The 19,343-nt window shown below is 36.2% G+C and overlaps 1 protein-coding gene across 4 annotated transcripts in view; it reads right to left on the bottom strand.

Moving 5' to 3' along the window:
- Positions 1-19,343, bottom strand: part of DCC (DCC netrin 1 receptor) — a 1,206,315-nt gene that overhangs the window by 96,638 nt on the left and 1,090,334 nt on the right. For all 4 annotated transcript variants that reach the window (XM_017501124.2, XM_017501122.2, XM_017501121.2 and 1 more), the window contains exon 22: positions 7,931-7,996. In XM_017501124.2, the coding sequence (XP_017356613.1) occupies positions 7,931-7,996 (66 nt within the window). The remainder of the gene's footprint in view (positions 1-7,930; positions 7,997-19,343) is intronic.

Here is a 19,343-nt window from a genome sequence, read left to right on the forward strand (position 1 = left end):
GGGGTGGGGAGCTGGGGAGAGATAGCAAGGGGAGAAATGCCAGATGTAGGTGATGGGGAGGAAGGCAGCAAATCACACTGCCACGTGTGTACCTATGAAACAATTTTACATGTTCTTCACATGTACCCCAAAACCTAAAATGCAATAAAATAAATATATGGGGAAAAAAAATAAGATGCCGTAGTCAATCAGCTGGAAGACAACTCACAGATAATTTAGCCCATTGTGCCCTAAAGTAAGATATTTATCAGCATTACGGGGGTCAGTTCCTGGGACAGGTAATTTGAGAACATATTTATTTTTAAAAACTATCTGGATTTTTAATATGCTGATGTGGATTATTAATTGCCAGGAGGGGTGGGGCAAGGATAGCAGAGAATGGATTCAATTATTCCATGAATATGTACTGAAGATCTAGTTAGATGTTGGAGTTACAATGTTGTAATCAAACGAAGCATGATTATGGACCTCATGGAACTTGCAGTTTACTAGAAAAAGTAGATGTTCAACAAATCATGAGGGAAATAAATATAGGCACACCATGGAAATACTGTAGGTTTGGTTCCAGACCACTGCAATGAAGCAAAAATCATGATAAAGCAAGTTGCATTAATTTTTTGGTTTTCCAGAGCATATAAAAGTGTGTTTACACTATATTGTAGTCTATTAAGTGTGTAATAGCATCGCATCTAAAAAATAGTATACCTTAATTTAAAAATACTTTATTTCTAAAAAAAAATGCTAAGAATCATCTGAGCCTTCAGCGAGTTACAGACCTTTTGCTGATGGAGGCTCTTGCCTTTATGTTGATGGCTGCTGAGTGATGAGGTTGGGGATTGCTGAAGGGTGGGGTGGCTGTGGAAATCTCTCTTCTTTTTTTTTCTTTCTTTTTTTTTTGAGACAGAGCCTTGCTCTGTCACCCAGGCTGCAGTACAGTGGTGCAAACTCCACTCACTGCAACTTCTGCTTCTTGGATTCAAGAGATTCTCCTGCCTCATCTTCCTTTTTGTATTTTTAGTATAGATGGTGTTTCATCATGTGGCCAGACTGCTCTCAAACTCCTGACCTCAAATAATCTGCTCACCTTGGCTTCCCAAAGTGCTGGGATTACAGGAGTGAGCCACCATGCCCTGCCTATGGCAATCTCTTAAAATAAGAATACAATAAAGTTTGCTGCATCAATTGATCCTTCTTTTCATGAAATATTTCTCTGTAGCATGTGATGTATTTGATAGCATTTTACCCATATTAGAAATCCTTTTATAATTGGAGTCAATTTTCTCAAACCCTGCCACTGCTTTATCAACTAAGTTTAAATAATATTATAAATCCTTAATTGTCACTTCAGAAGTGTTCACAACATCTTTACAAGCAGGTTTCATCTCATCTCATCTGCTAAAATTTTATCATGAGGTTGCAGCAGTTCAGCCAGTTACTTCTCCAGGGCCCCTCTTACAATTCTGGCTCTCTTGCTATTTCTGCCACAGTTACTTCCTCCACTGAAGTCGTGAGCCTCTCAAAATCATCTCTAAGGATTGGAATCTACTTCTTCCAAATTCCCATTAGTGTTAATATTTTGACATTTTCTCATGAATCAGAAATGTTCTTAATGGCATCTAGAATGGTGAATCCTTTCCATAATATTTTCAATTTACTTTGCCCAGATTCATCAGAGGAAATCACTCTTTATGACAGCTGTAGCCCTGTGAAATGTCTTTCTTAAATAATAAGACTGAAAGCATGACTCCTTGATCCATAGGCTGTAGAATGGATGCTGTGTTCGCAGGCATGAAAATAGCATTAATCTTTTGTGTATTTCCATCATAGCTCTTGGGTGACTAGGAGCATTGTCAACATGCAGTAATATTTTGAAAGGAATCATTTTCAAAGAAGTAGGTCTCAACAGTGGGCTTAAAACATTTAGTAAACCATGCTATAAACAGATGTGCACTTATCTAGACTTTGTTGTACCATTTAGCATAGTAGATTTAGTGTAGTTCTTAAGGCCCTAAGATTTTCAGAGTATATGTAAGCATTAGTTTTAACTGAAAATCCAGCTACACTATTGCCGATGTGAGAGTAAGTCTGTCGTTTGAAACTTTGCAACCAGCTATTGACCTCTCTCTAGCTATGAAAGTCCTAAACGGCATCTTCTTCCAACTTATGGTTATTTTGTCTGCATTGAAAACCTCTTGTTTAGTGCAGCCATCTTCATCTATCATCTTAGCTATATCTTCTAGATAACTTGCTGCAGCTTCTATATCAACACTTGCTGTTGCACTTTGCACTTTTATGTTACGCCTTTATGCTTCTGGTCTTAAACCTCATGAATCAACTTCTGCCAGCTTCCAACTCTTCTTCTGCAGCCTTCTCGCCTCTGTAAATCTTCACAGAATTGAAGAGAATTAGGACCTTGCTCTGGATAAAGCCTTAGCTGAAGGGAATGTTGTCACTGGTTTTATCTTTTATCCAGACCACAAAAACTTTCTCCATATCAGCAATAAGGCTGTTCTGCTTTCTTGTCATTTATGTGTTCACTGGAGTAGCACTTTGAATTTCCTTCAAGAACTTTCCCTTTGCATTCACAACTTAGCTAACCAGTTGGCATAAGAGGTCTAGCTCTCAGCCCATCTTGGCTTTTGACATGTCTTCATCACTAAGCCTAACAATTTCAAGCTTTTAAATTTTAAAGGGAGAGACGGGTGACTCTTCCTTCCACTTGAACACATAGAGGCCTTGTAGGGTTATTAACAGTGCTGTGCTCAGAGAATAAGGGAGGCTCAAAAAGAAGGGGAGAGACAGGGTAGTGGCGGGTGGGTGAAGCAGTGGGAACACATACAACAATTTATCACTTAAGGGCATCATCATATATGGGTGCAGTTTGTGGTGCCCCAAAGCAATTACAATAGTGACATCAATGACCATTGACCACAGATCACCACAGAAGATATAATAATAATTTAAAAGTTAGAAAAATTACCCAAATGTCACACAGAGACATGAAGTGAGCACATGCTGTTGGAAATATGTTGCCAATAGTCTTGCACGATGCAGGGTTAGCAAAAACCTTCAATCTGGAAAAAATGCAGTATCTGTGAAGCACAATAATGCAAAGCAAAAATAAAAGGAGGGATGCCTGTATAAAATAACAATTATAGCTGGTGCTAAAAAAAGAGCACAAAGGTTCATGTAGAGAGGTATAACATGACAATGCATGGCTGTTGTTGCGGGTTCACGAAATAACTCATTATGAAAGTAACAGGCTGAAGCATGAGTTACCAATAAGCATCAGCTCCTATTCCTTTAAACAGAACTGAGAGCAGGTTATGTGCCTGGAACACAGCCAGCAAAAGGGAGAAGGGCACAAGGGGAGGCTGGGCAGAGAAACAGGACCAAGTCATACTGAGTCTTGCAGATTTCATTCAATTATCCTAAATGCAATCACAGACCCTTTAAGGGGTTTCAGCAGCCAGCAACAGATGTGATTTGTTTTAAGGACATCACTCCGGCTACTGTGTGGAGAGGGGTCAGTGGCTGAAGCATGGAGATTGGCTAAGAGGTTACTAAAGTTCTCCAAATGAGAGATGATAGCTTGAACTGAGACAGTGGCAATTACAATCAGGCAAAGTGGACAGTTACACAATACAGTTTGAAAGTGAATGAGCAAAACATGGGTTGGATATGGGGGAGGAAAGAATGAGAGAATCAGGTTCAGGCTTAAGTAGTAGTCCTCATGCCTGAGATGAGGGAAAGGGTGAAAGAGAAGGCTCAAAGTGGGAAGAACAACAGTTCTGTCTTGAATTTGTCAGGCTGGACATCTCATGATAATTGCTAAAGAGACAGCCAGGGCATTTATCTCTCTCTGCATTAGAAATATAAATTTGGGAGCTGGCACATGGATGGTATTTCAATCCATGGGAAAGAATGAGATCACCAAAATCAAAACGTTAAGGCTGAAGAGAGAAGCACTGTCAAGGCTAAAACCTCTACTGTTCAAACAGAAGACAAAAACCTGGCAAAAGGGCAGTGAAGTTCCAAACCACTTTCTCAATTGCTTGACGTAGGACACTTTATTATTTATTATTTATTATTCATTCATTCATTCATTCAGAACTTCTCAAGGGGTCCCATGCACCCTGGAACAACCAAGAGGTTATGCTAATCTAGCTCAGTGGTTTCCAACTGGGAAGATTCCTGCTAAGGGGAAATTTGGCAATGTCTACAGACATTTTGGATTGTTACAACACGGAAGAGAGGAGATACTATTGGCATCCAGCGAGTAAAGGCCCTGGGATGCTGCTAAGCATCCCATAATGAAGAGGACAGTGCCCACAACAAAGAAAAATCCAATCTTACATGTTAAGGCTGGTGAGGTTCAGAAATTCTGCTCAAGTTTGACGCTTTCTATATCCAGATGAAAACTGAGTGCTGGAATTTAAGTGACTTGATTTGTCACACAGCTCTAAGCCCTAAAAAGTCAGTTCTAGAATCTAGAATTAGACTAATACTTCTAAAATCCTTTGGGATAAAGATAATGGGTGGATGATAGGTGGGCAGTCTCTTGTAATCACTGGACTGGAATCTAGGACGTCAGATTGCTCTAGTTTTCTTTTCATCTGGGAAAAGGCTATAAAATTTTATTTCCATACCTTTTCTTTTGCACTAAGACTTCTGCTGAGTACAGCGTTGGGTGTCTTCTAATAGTTACCAACCTTGGAATGATCATTTCATAAAAATGTGGAAAGAATTTAATGTATGCTTTATTTATATTGGTTAAAATGTTATTGAATTCTGAAAAAGTAAAACAGGTTTGCAAAAATAGAGAGCAAATCACTTCCTTTTGACAAGTTTTATAAAGCATTAATATGATTCTGAGTATTTAAAAATTAATAATGTTGATCTTTTTAATTAACATTGCTATGCCAAAGTTTTAAAATCTGTCAAGCTTAACTTTGTCTTTAAAGGTTGAGGTCAATAAAAAACTATTATGAGGTTTATAGATATTTTAATCAAACTTGCTACACTGATTTTACAAATTATAGGTAGTGCTATCAAAAAAAGGAAATTGCCCTTTTATCTTCTCTAATCAGAAAAGCAGGATTATGCTTAAGTAATTTTCATAGTTCCTGCCATCTATACAAATGTAAACTACAAAACACATTTTCAGATATTGAAGATTTTTCTGTATTAAGAATGTAGACCATAATCTAAAATTGAATGCATCATAAAAGAAAAATACTGCCACGTCATTACATATTAGGTTTGATTCTACCTGTCATCAGAAAATAATTTAAGAAGCCTCTTCCAGTTCTACAACTTAATTAAGGGCTCCCAACTACAGGAATAAACATGAACTATAGCTTTGTTTTTCTTTATTTGAATTTCAAGAGTGCATTTTTAAAAGAGTGGCATGCTGTAAGAGAAAGTAAATGATTAGCGAGGTCTAAATTTATTTGCAACTGGCTTGAGTATCCTGACAGTAAGCCATTATTCTATTACAATGCTTTGAAGAATGAATCCAGGAAATGTAGAGAGAGCTAGGAAACCTCTATAATTCTGTCACTCTAAGGGGAGATGTATGAAATTTTATCGTATACAAGGTTTAAAAATTCAGACATTAAATATTTTGATGTAGCCCACTTTGTAAGGGTGAGGTACACTGGAGTTTTGTCACTCAGGGGGCATGCTTGAACATCTGTTTGGAAAACATACCCCCCCCCTTCTTAAAACTTAAGACATTAGCAAAAATTTAACTAGAAATCTGGGGTTTTCAGATGCCTTTGTTGATTTGCTTGTATTAGCCAAGGCTAAAATCACATTACATATTTCCTATCATTTATTTGCTAGCAAAATAGAGTAGGAAACAAATAAAATTTGGTCTCCACCATCCATGGCTCTCTGAAGTTATCAATTCACCTTAATCAGCCAGGCAGCTTGCAATAATTTGTTATTCCAGTAGAGAATCTAGAAATATTTCAGGTACGTTGTTTATCTCATTCATTTAGCATGAAATCCCTAAAACATCATTAAGTGATGCAGAAAATTGGGAAGGAGTAATGTCAATAATCCATCTAAAATGCCTCAAAGCCACTGAAAGGCATTAGTCTATTTCATGTTCATGGCTTTCTCCTGTGAGATAATGTTTAACAGGTTAAATTTAATTTTGATTATTTTTCTCCCTAGAAAACTTAAATGGCAAAATGAAAATGAATACAATGATGTGGATTTCTCTGTCTTTCTCTTCATCTAATGTCTGACACCTTTGAAAAGGAAAATAACTGTCGACTTATATATTCACCTCAAATGTGGGCTGGGATTTCTTTTCAACCAAAAATTTATTTTAATTTGATTACCAAATTCAAATAGTTAACAACAAACTTTTGAATTTGAACTGAAATTGGGATTGCCATATTTCACAATTAAAAATATGGGAGGCCCAATTAGGTTAGAATTATTTCTAGCTGTTTATGCATATAGACCTTGAGGTGCATATGTACATTGAGATGGGAATCCTTTGTATAATTTTTCTTTATCTCTCTCTATATGTGTGTGTGTGTGTGTGTGTGTATATGTGTGTGTGTGTGTGTGTGTGTGTGTGTGTGTGTGTGTATCCTCTTGGGAAAACTGATGCATTAGATTATTACAGCCTATAAGAAATAATCACTTGATTCACACAACTGTTTTAATTTCACATGCAGCAAACTACTTTTAGATTGAAATTTTGACTTCTGTTCTGGATTTTTTAACAGGAGATCAAACAAATGGAAATTTATCAGTTCAGTAATCAAGTTTCTTATGTAAACCTCTTAAAATGGTTAAATAATTTTGTTATTTCATAAAATAGAATACTGTAAAGCATCCAAGTGAGTGAAGGCTACTCGTAAACACACGGATACATCTCCAAAACTAAGTTAAAAATGAAAGCAAGTTGCAGCAGGATACAATATTATTTCTATAAATTTGTAAAAATGTTAAACAACATAATGTTTAGGGATACGTATACATATGCAGTAAACATCAAATTAGTTAGAGCACTTATATGAGAGCAAGGAACAGATGGTGGTAAGAAGCATGTGAGAAAACACAGACATATAAGAGATTTCAATTCCATGTTGTATATTTCATGTCTTAATCTTGGTGATGGGTATACAAGTGTTCATCTTCACATTTTGAATACCTGGAGGTCTTTTTAGTAAATCAAACAACAGCAATAATTAAAAATAAACCTACAAAATAGCCTCATATATATATTAGTCCCCTAAATTTGGCCAGTATTAATCCATCCTTTTAGAGTTTGTTTCAGTGAAACTAAAAGATCCTGGAATGTAGCCCTCAAACCAGCCTTGTCTTTTCATGGAGTTCTAGGTATCACCTCCATCTGGTCATCCTTAAAGCCAGCAACTATTCGGGCATGCTCCACTAGGATGAGCAGAAGTGAATGTCTAATCTTGACAACACAAAGAAAACTTAGCACTAAGATGCTAGAGGATTTTGAAGGATTAATGTACTCGGCAGGCAAAAATCCAAGTAACTTTAATATATATGAAGTTGAATGGGTTTCAGTTCAACCAACCTTAGATCTCACCTCTCTCAAATAAAATTAGATTCTTGCAAACGTTTTAAATATATTGCAACATTTAAAAATCTTGGTATTTCACAGCTTTGTGTCATTTATAAAATGTTTGACACTGGGCTTCTCTAACTGACTCCTTTTTTACACACCTGTCAACTCTTATTGGCATCATTTCCTGGCAGAATGTACTAGAGATTTTTATTTTTTTTTAATAGCTTCATGTTTCTATTATCCCACTAAGACACTAAATCCAAGGTTCCTGGCACTTTCAGTTGATAGAAAATTTGCCTCAAACACTCTTGAATTAACCATTTAATTAATATAACGAATTCAATATTACCAAATTTATATACTTACCATTTAGGGTGCTTCTATCAATCAAATTAGTATCAACTGGCCAATAACCTCCATCTCCATGACGACCTGTTCATTGGAAGAGCATGTCAGAATGTTAGTACATACCATGAAGGCACAAATCAAACAAAATGATCAGACAAAAAGAATAAATATTTTAACATTCATAATAACAGAATAGATTACTTTGACAAGGAAAGCCTGACAATTCTAATACCCTTACACCTGTAAGAAAATGTTATTTTCCATGTGTGAGAAAAACAAGTCACAAAAGTAGACTCTCTTAAACAAGGAAAATTCAGTGTTTCACTGGTAAGCCATCCTCCATTCTTTTTTTCCACGAATATTCTTATTAAAGTGTTTTTTTTTGTTTGTTTGTTTAAAGGTGCAGCAGCAGTAACAGTATAAATGCTCTTCTCCTGAACTTTTTTTGTTTGTTTGAAATGTAGTCTCACTCTGTCACCAGGCTGGAGTGCAGTAGCCTGATCTCAGCTCACTGCAAATTCCACCTCCCAAGTTCAAGCAATTTTTCTGCCTCAGCCTCCCATGTAGTTGGGATACAGGCATGTGCCACCATGCCCAACTAATTTTTGTATTTTTAGTAGAGATGGGGTTTCACCATGTTGGCCAGAATGGTCTCAGGCTCTTGACCTCGTGATCCACCCACCTTGGCCTCCCAAAGTGCTGGGATTACAGGTGTAATCTCCTGAACTTTTTAGAACAGAAAAAACTCAGGTTCCAGCTCCTAGGTTCTGCAGATACTGTCACCCATCTGACATGACTTTATCGGAAATTATTATTATCCTACATGGGCCAGCACATTTCATCTTATAACTGGGGTTTGGGTATTCTCTTTGTTGTTTGTCAAACACAGTACCTGGGAATGAAATTTCAGAGTGGAAGTAAGAGTAGGGGTTATGTCACAAACCATACAGTCTGAATATTTCCTACAAATACACCATGAAGGGAAGAAGGCTCCTTCAGTATAGCATTATTGGAAATTCTGCCTTCCATTAGGTGTATAACAGCTATGAAAGCAGTATTAAAGGGAAATGAGCCAGGAATTCCCTCTAAATAATTATACAATAATCCAAAATTTAATTAATGGTGTTTCACCACAGATAATCCCTTTTTCTATTGATGTATTCATAGAACTGAAATTATTTGATTAGATTTTGAGTTCTAGAATATCTAGGTAGACTACTTATATAAAACATTTGAGAGTTGAATCTGTATGCAAACAAAGACCAGAGTATAGGTAATTCTCTCTTTTATTTGTTTAAAACTGTTATTTCTGAAAGCAGTTCCAATCAGTGGACATCACAGAGAAAGCCAACCAGGACAGTCAGCTACAGTAACATAGGTTGTTTCCTCACACTTAATAGATTTTGGTTTTCTTCATCTCTACAACTTTTGAGTCTTGATTTTGTGACATTATTTTGCATAACAAAAACTACCCTTACCAAAGCTTTCCCAAGATTTTAATCATTTTACTTGCAAAACAGCTTTGAAGAAACAACTTAGAGTCCTGTTAGCTGACTCTACATTCACAATTTTTAAAATTCTTTTGAAATCAAGTCAGAGCTGAAGCTAGGATGTCAAACTTCCAGTAAGCAATAAGATAAATTAATTCAGTCACATTGTATCCTCAGCATAAAATGGCACATTTACTATCTGCTGGGCCAATAACTGTGAGTATGTAAAGAAGTAGGAGATAGGATGGAGGCTCCTATTTGTGCGTGTGTGTGTGTGTGTGTGTGTGTGTGTGTGTGTGTGTGTGTGTTGGGGGAAGGTGGTGGTGAAAGGAACAACTAAAATGAGCTGAAATTGTGAAAATTTTAGTGGGCTGACAAAAATGCAGACAAGTCTACCCTTTTACAAATACCTTGTTTATATAACTCTGACACATTCGAGGTTTCAATGAGCAGTGGATAAGCTATGCCCATGAGACAATGTGAGATCAATGCTGGAAGAACTGATGAGAGGTGGAAACTCTACATGAATATCAGGATGAATTTTCTAGCAACTGAAAGTAGCTTGATTGCAAAGCAGCCAGCCAAAAGAGATGCTAACAACCCCATCACTTAGGCCAGTACAGCAATACATGTTTCCTGTTGGGAGTAATCCTGTATCAGCTGGAAATTAGGTAGATAGCCTATGGAGGATTTTCCCTTTTCTCCAGCAGCCTGGCAAATGTCTTTTTAATGAAGTTTACAACTCTCCCTGTAATTTGTGGCAGGATGCAAAAACAAGCCCACAAGCATATCCTTATATTACATACACATAAAGCTCTCTGAGTACAGCACCCCTTAGATTTAGCGAGGCTATCGATTACATTGTGAATTTCAATAAGTAGAAGAAATCAGATGTCCTATAGGTCAAAGCACTGGGTGAGACAAAGGAACTCTAGAAATGTTTCTAAATAACAAGGAGTAGCTTAAAGCTTGTACATTCAACTCACGGAATCTAGTATATTGATATGGGTTAACATTTTGTCCCTTATACTTAGATTGATACCACAAAAGGAAACCATGTAACTCTCAACATGCCCAACAGAAAGTACTTTTTAAAAAGTTGATGTCATCAAGGAACAAGTTTAGATTTATAGTGATTCAGATTTCTTGTACCACTTCAACAAAGAAACCATAAAACCCATTTCTGGGATATAGATGAGGCTGAGATCTCTTGAAATAAAGACAGAGGTATCAAATTTTAATTTTGAGTGGTGTTAGGTTTCCATTCTCTGAAATACATCTTTTAAATTTCAGGAAGTCTCCCTTTGTGGGGCTAATACATCATAATAATAATGATAAAAGATTCTCCCGTTGCTTTAAGGAGAGCATCACCAAGTATTCAAATGAAGAGACACTAGAGGCTAAAACAGAAAAGGATATGAGTGTATGGGTGTTACTCCTTGGAAAATCATAGCATTTTTAAGAGATTGTTGCTGTACCACAGATATTAGATGTGTTGAGTTACCTTGGTTAATTTCATAAGCACTGATTTAGGGAAAGACAGGACTAATTAGAATTTAGAAAACAGCTAGAGTGAAAGTCAACTAATGCAAAGATATAAACTACTTCCCTATCCCAGAGGTCTTCATTTTAGTAACGAAGCATAAAACTGATCATAATTCTTTCGAAAATTTATTAAACGCCTACTATATGCAAGGCATAGTCCTAAATCCTCAGGGAAGGACTAATATAAAAAGATATATTAGATATGGATCCTGCCATGACAGGGAGAGTTGGTTCATTGTAATCAGATCCTATGCAGGCCTTTTTATGGTTAATAATAACTAACTGCAGATGGTTCTTAATATGTTCTGACATTAAAGATTTAAGAACAACTTAGTTCATTTATTACTATAAACTTATTACTAGATTAAAAATGCTTTTTAATTATTATTAAAGTATTATTATTAAAAGTATTATTAAAAACTGCAAGCAAATAAAAATATTTTATTTTCAGTCATATAACATTATATATTTCATAGTTATATTTATCTTAAAATTCCGAATTACTTGTTTGCATATCATACTAAATTTTTAACAGTTTTCCAAATTAAAATTCTAAATAATTAAATGGATTTATAGAAATTCAAATATAAATTTTTGGGAAATAATATAATAAATTTCCGTTTTCTTCCCTCAAATAAAGTTCAACAAGACTTAAAGAATTTTGAAAATGAGTATTATTTTTCCTTTTTATATGAATTAATAATACAATTTTATATGAATAGTGATTAAAGTATACTATATAAAGGCTGGGTGTGGTAGCTCACCCCTGTAGTCCCAGCACTTTGGGAGGCCAAAGAGGTTGGCTCACTTGAGGTCAGGAGTTTGAGACCAGCCTGGCCAACATGGAAAAACTCCACCTCTACTAAAAATATAAAAATTAACTAGTTATGGTGGCACATGCCTGTAGACCCAGCTCCTCTGGAGGCTGAGGCAGAACTGCTTGAACCCGGGAGGCAGAGGTTGCAGTGAGCCGAGATTGCACCACTGCACTCCAGCCTGGGAGACAAAGCAAGACTCAGGCTCGGTAAAAACAAACAAACAACAACAACAACAACAAAACCAAGTGTACTATATGAATAGAATTCTACAGGATTCAAAGAGTTCTGTATTATATTACTGTGTACCTATATTTTCTCAATAACACAAATTGAGGATGGGGAAGAATGAGGTATTAAAGAGCAATTAATTTATGTGTCATTTAACAACCTAGGGATTTTATGCAGCTATTTTCATTTTTTCAAAACAAAAAAACTTCTGACAGAAAGTTTTGATAATTAAAGCAAATGATTTTCTACTTTCACCTTAGATATTGGAACCAGGAAATGGTAACTTCCAAAAGTTAAACAAATATTAAATAAGCATTGGCTGAGTTAAAATAGTGGAAGCTTATGGCTGTTTTTGAGTTATTCAAAATAGTTTTTACACATTTAAATATATCTTATTTAGGTACTGCTTAGACAGGTCCTATCCAGAAATTTCATATTCCTCTCCCTTCTTTGAATTTTAAAATATTATAAAGTCTCTTAAGGAGTTGCCTTTTACATTTTATTTAAAAGATGGGCCTCATAAGGAATCTTTTTTTATCCCTTTTTAGCCCATGCCATATGCTTCTTTGGACAAAAGTTAAAGTCTTCTGGATCTCCCTGCCACCTGTTCTCTTAATTGAAAAAAAAATGGGCAGAAGTCATATGACTTCGTTTTAGAAGTCTGTTCATTGTTATATTCCTTTGTGCTAACTGAAGTGATGGGCAAAATGTGTTCTCAATGTCCTATAAATCAATAATGTCCAATAGGATGCTTTGTAAAGTTTTAATAAGTACAACTCTTAAGTTATTACTATTATGCCATTTATTCTTTATGTTCTTATCCTGACATGTCACCTAAATTTTGTGTATATTTTTATCCTGACATGTCACCTAAATTATGTGTATATTTTTATTATGGTGTGTGTATAAAGTAAAATAACATTAATGTTTATATTAAATCCTTACTTGCAGCACATATGGGGAGACTGGGAATCTTTTCCATGATAAAAAAATTTTTGGCACTGAAAAAGATTAATTCAACTGGGATTTCAGTCCTAGAGTCTACACTTTCCTTGTGGTTGTTTATACGTACAGAGAAGAGAGAATGGAAAATTAATCTGCGGAAGACATGGAGAAAAGTGGATGTGGTAGTTCTAATCATTTCTTTAGTCTATCTTCCCTGATGGGGATAAGAGAGGGTCATCCAGGATGACATTCCTACAATCAATCCCTAGAGAAAAACATATGGCCCATAATCTAAATCAAATGGACAGATTGGCCATTAACAAATGTTCAATGTATATCCTTCCAAGGATGCAGAGCACTGAGCTATCTTCTTGATTTTAAAATTTGTTCCCTGAAAATAATTCTGATGATAATGATAGAAATTGTATTGATTTTGTATATTGTATACTAGTGGATAAAGAATATCCATTAATATTACCTGAATACAACTTTACTGTCCATCCAACACACAGATCGTATTGAGATATATTTAAAGTAGGTGATTTGTCAGAGGCGGAAATGTGTTTCTAAAAGATTGGTTTACCAGATAGTTGATAACAATGCTGATTTTACACAAAGGTATCTGGCATCAAAAATCAGAAAGCAAAATCATAACCAATATCTAGGATATTTCAAATACTTTAATAGAAAAGAACTAATGAGCTTTTTTCACCTTTTCCTAAGATTCAACACATTGTTTTCAAATCAACATGAAAGAAAGCTCACTGGCTGAAAGAAAATAGATTGTTACAACTATTCCTACCACATATTGAGCCCTGGTGTTCAACAAATCCTTGCTGCTTTCCCTTCTTCAAAACCTTTGGTTTTATTTTCTACCTGTGGAAAGTCTAAGGGAAATAATCTGCAGATAAGAATGCATTTGGTAAACTACTCTGAGACAGAGTGCAAGAAAACCAAATATGCCATTACCCATATTTCCCTCAATAGTAAGTGGTAGTATTTTTGCAATTCCAATTTCTGGACTTAGGCCATAAAATATGAACAGGTTAGACTCTTCCCGTGAAGCAAATTCATTCTTTTAACTTCTTAGAATTCAAACTCAAAACTAAGATAATTTCACACACAAATAAAATGAAATCGAGTGAGCATACTTATTACAAAAAATGTCAGGGTACAAAATAGAAAATGCGGGCATCCTAGACAAATTTAAACAAATGAATTTCTTATCCTAATTTTTGCTCTTGGTTTACATCTTAGCTTGACTATGGATCTTGACTATCTCAGGCATACATGTGGTCTCTTGCAGAGCTTGGCAAATGATAGGTAAAAAAAAGTTATCTGAACAATCTTCTAAAGTAGGAAAAAGCTTACAAATATTGAATTCTTTTTTCAATCACCCACATAAAAGCAGAATACTTTGCCAGGCCAACCAGCGGAATGAATATATATATATATATATATATATACACACACACACACACACACACACACACACACACACACACACACACATATATATGTGTATATATATATATGTGTGTATCTATATATCATAGACGTAACCAGTGTGCTTCTAAATATATATATATGTGTGTGTGTGTGTGTGTGTGTGTGTGTGTATATATATATATATATATATACACATATATATATAAATTTAGAAGCACACTGGTTATGTCTATGAATTCTACTATGTCTCATTCTTACATTCTTGATATCTCATAGGGGAGAGTGGACAAAAACTGAAAAGGCAAATATTAGGGAACCAAAGGAGCTGGACAGATCAATATCGTTTGATAAAAGGAGAGTAGTTAACCTCCTTCTTAAAGATTTCAGGTCAGAAAAGATAAGTTCTGACCTACATGACAATAACTATAGTTAGTCTATCTCCCTTATATGGCTGGTGATGAAAACTTGTCAACTGCTCCTGATCACCCATTTCATAACCTTCCACATAGCTAAAGCCCAATATGTTTATTAGCTATTATAATTATTATTCATGCAAGTTAAAAATGAAACATCTGAATAACAATTGAATTGTTAATGGAATAAAGTATAAAGATGGCTTAATAATATTAGTAGTATAGTGGTAGATGGTGGTCTCTGAAGTCCTTCCTCTCATTGGACTGTCCTTTTATGGACACATGTCTCTAGTATATCTGAAATAAGAGTCAGCCTAGGGATCTAAGAAAACACTTTTATACGCAGCTTAGTCTTTACTAAAATCTAAAAAAGCATTCTGTTCCTCAAAATATGGGCACTGTCTTAAATAGCTGGATATTTCCAAGAGCTAGCTCATTTGCCAGACTACAACATGAAGAATGAGACAATCTTTCTTGGCTTATAAAAGAGCATCTGTTCTCAAAGGCCACGGAATAATCCATGAAAGCCTTGCCCATCTGCGTAGTTCACAGGCTTATCCCAAAGGCAGGTGTGAGATGAGTTTGTGCCTGAACAAATTTGCCACACATCCCAGGAAGAAGAGGCAGGAGAGGATGAGGGAGCTCTCTTCTCCAAGTGACTATAAGTCTGGAAGTTGCAGCTGCAGTCTGAAAACACTAGAAGATGAGCATCCTGCTGGGGCCCTGCTAGTCTGTGTACATAATGACACTGTTGTACATAATGAACACAGTATTTCATCACTCATGTCTCCATCCATGCTTCATCCATCCACTCAACAAACACATTAAGTAGATCCACAGTGGTAGGCATCAGGGATATAAAATGACTATTGCAGAAGTTTGTAAGTCAGTGAGATATAAAATGTTAAGTGAATAATTATAACCATATGGTAATTTCCAAAATTAAAAAAAAAAAAAGCAAGTAGGTGACCCAGTGGAAAACCAGAATGATTATCTACTTATGCCTAGAAAAAGGCTTCTCAGAGGAGGTGGCATTTGAGGTGGGAATTCTTTTTTCAATCACCAAAGTAAAAGCAGTATACTTTGCCAGGCCAACCAGTGGAGTGGGAGATACATATATATGTTTTTTATTTTTAAGAAGCACATTGGTTACTCCTATGAATACTACTACTTCTCATTCTCACATTCTTGATGTCTCACAAGGGAGACTGGATGAAAACTGAAAAGGCAAATATTAGGGAACCAACAGAACTAGACAGATCAAAATCTATCTTGATATATTAGGTAGAAAAACGTGAGGTGGATGAGCTTGGAAAGAAATGCAGAAATAAAATAATAAAACTCCCTATGTGCACTGAAAAAGGGTCTAGATTTTATCCTGTAGAGAACAGGGATCCACTGAAGATATTTTAAGCAGATCACTGACTCAATTACACAAGTATTTTAGAAAGATTATTCCGGATGAGTGTGAAACTAAATGGATTAGAAGAAACTAATGCAATAAATATGGCAATAATATTAATTATGAATCTCTGAGGTAGACATTACTAACCCCATTTTATAGCTGAGGAAACTGTAGCTCAGAAAGATTAATAAACTCAGGGTTTCATTTGAAGTGGCTGAGCCTGTGTGACTCTGATGATGATGATTTTAGCAATATAGGTGAATTAATAACTAAAAGAAGGAATGGGTGGCCAGGGGTGGTGGCTCAAGCCTATAATCCCAGTACTTCAGGAGGCTAAGACAGGCAGATCACCTGAGGTCAGGAGTTCGAAACCAACCCGGCCAACATGGTGAAAACCCATCTCTACTAAAAATACAAAACTTAGCTGGGCTTGGTGGCAGGTGCCTGTAATCCCAGCTACTCAGGAGGCTGAGGCAGGAGAATCACTTGAACCCAGGAGGCAGAGGTTGCAGTTAGCTGAGATCATGCCAGTACATCCCAGCCTGGGTGATAGAGTGAGACTCTGTCTCCCAAAAAATAAATAAATAAACAAATAAAAAGAAGTAATGGGGAATATGGTGGACAGAAATTAGAGCACTTCAAACAGTTGGTCCTGGGGTGTAAGGGCGAAAGTTTAAGTGTGTGTGACTTGAGATGGTGGCTCCATTCTCAACTGAACATACAGAATAAAAGAAAGCTTTGGCAGGGAAAGAAAAAAAGTTTCTTTGTCACCATGCAGAGTACTGGAAAAACTGTAGGTGCCACTTCAGAAAAGGTAAAACAGAAGCCACAAAAAAGGCCAAGAAAATTCTTTGAAGATGGCTGCTACTGAGGCCTCATTCCTACCCCCATCCCGTCATCACTTTCTCTCCCTATCCCAGAGTCACACCCTTCCAAGCAGGAGATTGATCAGTATCAGCAACGAAGAGTGAATGAGTTTACAAGGCTCTGTATACAGAGGAGGAGGCAGGTCTTCACTGGCCAGGGTAGACAATAGCTACTTGACGTGTTCAAAAGTAGGAAAACCCGAGAACTACCACATTCGAGCAGAAAGAAACAGCAAAAGCCTCTTCACCAATTTACGTCTCTGCCATAGTGTACTACTCTGCAAAGGCAGGCATAAGATATGTTTGTGCCTGAGCAGATTGTATCCTAATTGTTCTCGGAGCCCATCCTGCAGTCCTCATTACTTCCCAGCTTCTTGGCTTCCTGACTTTTCTAATCCTAGAATTTCTCTACATACGGGATAAACTACTCTTTCCCCCATAGTAGCTTGCATTGAGTCGCGTTCTACTCACATATTTAAAGCCCAGTATTAGCTTTTAAGAAGTCTTTTGTAATCCAGCTCAAAATCATTTCTTATCTGAAATCCCATAACATAGACATGTAGACAGTACCATCTGATTTGGCATTTTGCATTTTTCATACTGGCCTGAAATTGTTACTACTGTCCTCCTAACTACATTGCAAGCTTCTTGAAAATGGACCCATGGAACCATACTTTCTTCTAACGCTTTGCCAGAATCATTCTCTTCTAATGCTTTTAGTGCCAGCACAGTACTAGGTACATAGTTATGCACAAGCTTTTGAAAGAGAGTCTAGTTCTTTTCACACTTCATAGCCACAATTTTAACAAACTCATCAGCATCCATTGGTTTTGATTTTCTCCTTTTTGTACTCAGAATTCCAAGCAGCTGGTGAAATTCAAATCTATAAATTTTCTGCTAAACAAGGAAGGAAAGCAACTGTGGAGGTCACAAAAAGGGTCCATCTACAAATGTAACTACCATCAGCTGAATTACAGAGAACTTGTTTTCCTATTTAGCTTTTATTTTAGTAGGTGACTACTGAATATATTTTTCCCTGTTGGAAATATATGCATAAATTCTCTTCTCCCCCAAGATAAGTAAATATACAATATCCAAAGCCATTTGCACTATTACTTTCAGCTGTACAAACTAGACATTTTCATTTGATGGTAAAACTTATCTTTCTAGATTACTCTGTGACTGCTTCCCCAAACATTTGTGTCATGATTCTATTAAACACTTATCAGAAAACTAAAGCAGGACAGATTCTAAATTAGGGAGTGGGAATGACAATGTGAAGAATCCAGCCAGTTCTCTGTCCTTGGAGAATTTAAAATCTTGTCAAGAAACTAAGAATATAAATAGCAAAGTATAAGAAATGGAAAACACAGTAGGAATAAACTGGGTGTTATGAAAAACCAGATAAATAAAAGACCAGAAAGGTAAAAAAGGATTCTTGAAAAAAGCAAAATTGAGAAGGGAGTCTTAAAAGATAAAGAAGACTTTGCTTAGTTGAGAAAGAGAGAAATTATAGCTAAGGCTGAGAAAATGGTACGTTACAGCACGTAGCTGTGAAGAGAGCACTTTTTCCAGTGATTTGTGACTGTGGCATCTGTGGAGGGATCTATTGACCATGAGACCAAGAAAAAGATGCTGGAGTCAGACAGCCAAGGTCTTGATGTCAAAGAACTGACCTCATCCCCCTAAGCAACAGGGGCCCATCTGTGTTTTGGAGAGAAAATTGAGGAGGCAGAGTCTAGCACTGATTGAAGTGGGCAGAAAATAAAGCTAGGAAGACTTTGTACTTGGCCAATGTCTCTAGCAAGGAAATGGCATCCAAAATACAGCGGCTCTTACAAGAAGAACCAGTTTATGGAATTTTATTTGAAGTGTATAAACAAAAATGTCTACCTTACAGGTGTGAGAAGGTTAAAATTGTTCCATGAATTACATCAATTCCTATGAGTATTAAGTATTTTTTTTCCCCTTCCAAAGTTTCCTGTTAAAACATAAAAACTGCTGAGAAGTTGACATAGGCAGCTATTTGACTGCTTGCTGGGAACATGATAAGCACCTCAACACTCCATTAAAAGCGCATTATTCATTTTCTGCTACTACTATTTCACCACAGTCCTAATTTATGGAATTGCAAAATTTTGGACCTGTGAAAAACCCAGTTGAAAATAGCTTTTCCTCTGTCAGTTTGCTGAGAATGATGGTTTCCAGGTTCATCCATGTCCCCACAAAGGACCCAAACTCATCGTTTTTTATGGCTGCATAATATTCCATG

This window comes from Cebus imitator, unplaced genomic scaffold, assembly GCF_001604975.1.
Source record: "Cebus imitator isolate Cc_AM_T3 unplaced genomic scaffold, Cebus_imitator-1.0 Scaffold278, whole genome shotgun sequence".
Lineage (NCBI taxonomy): Eukaryota > Metazoa > Chordata > Mammalia > Primates > Cebidae > Cebus > Cebus imitator.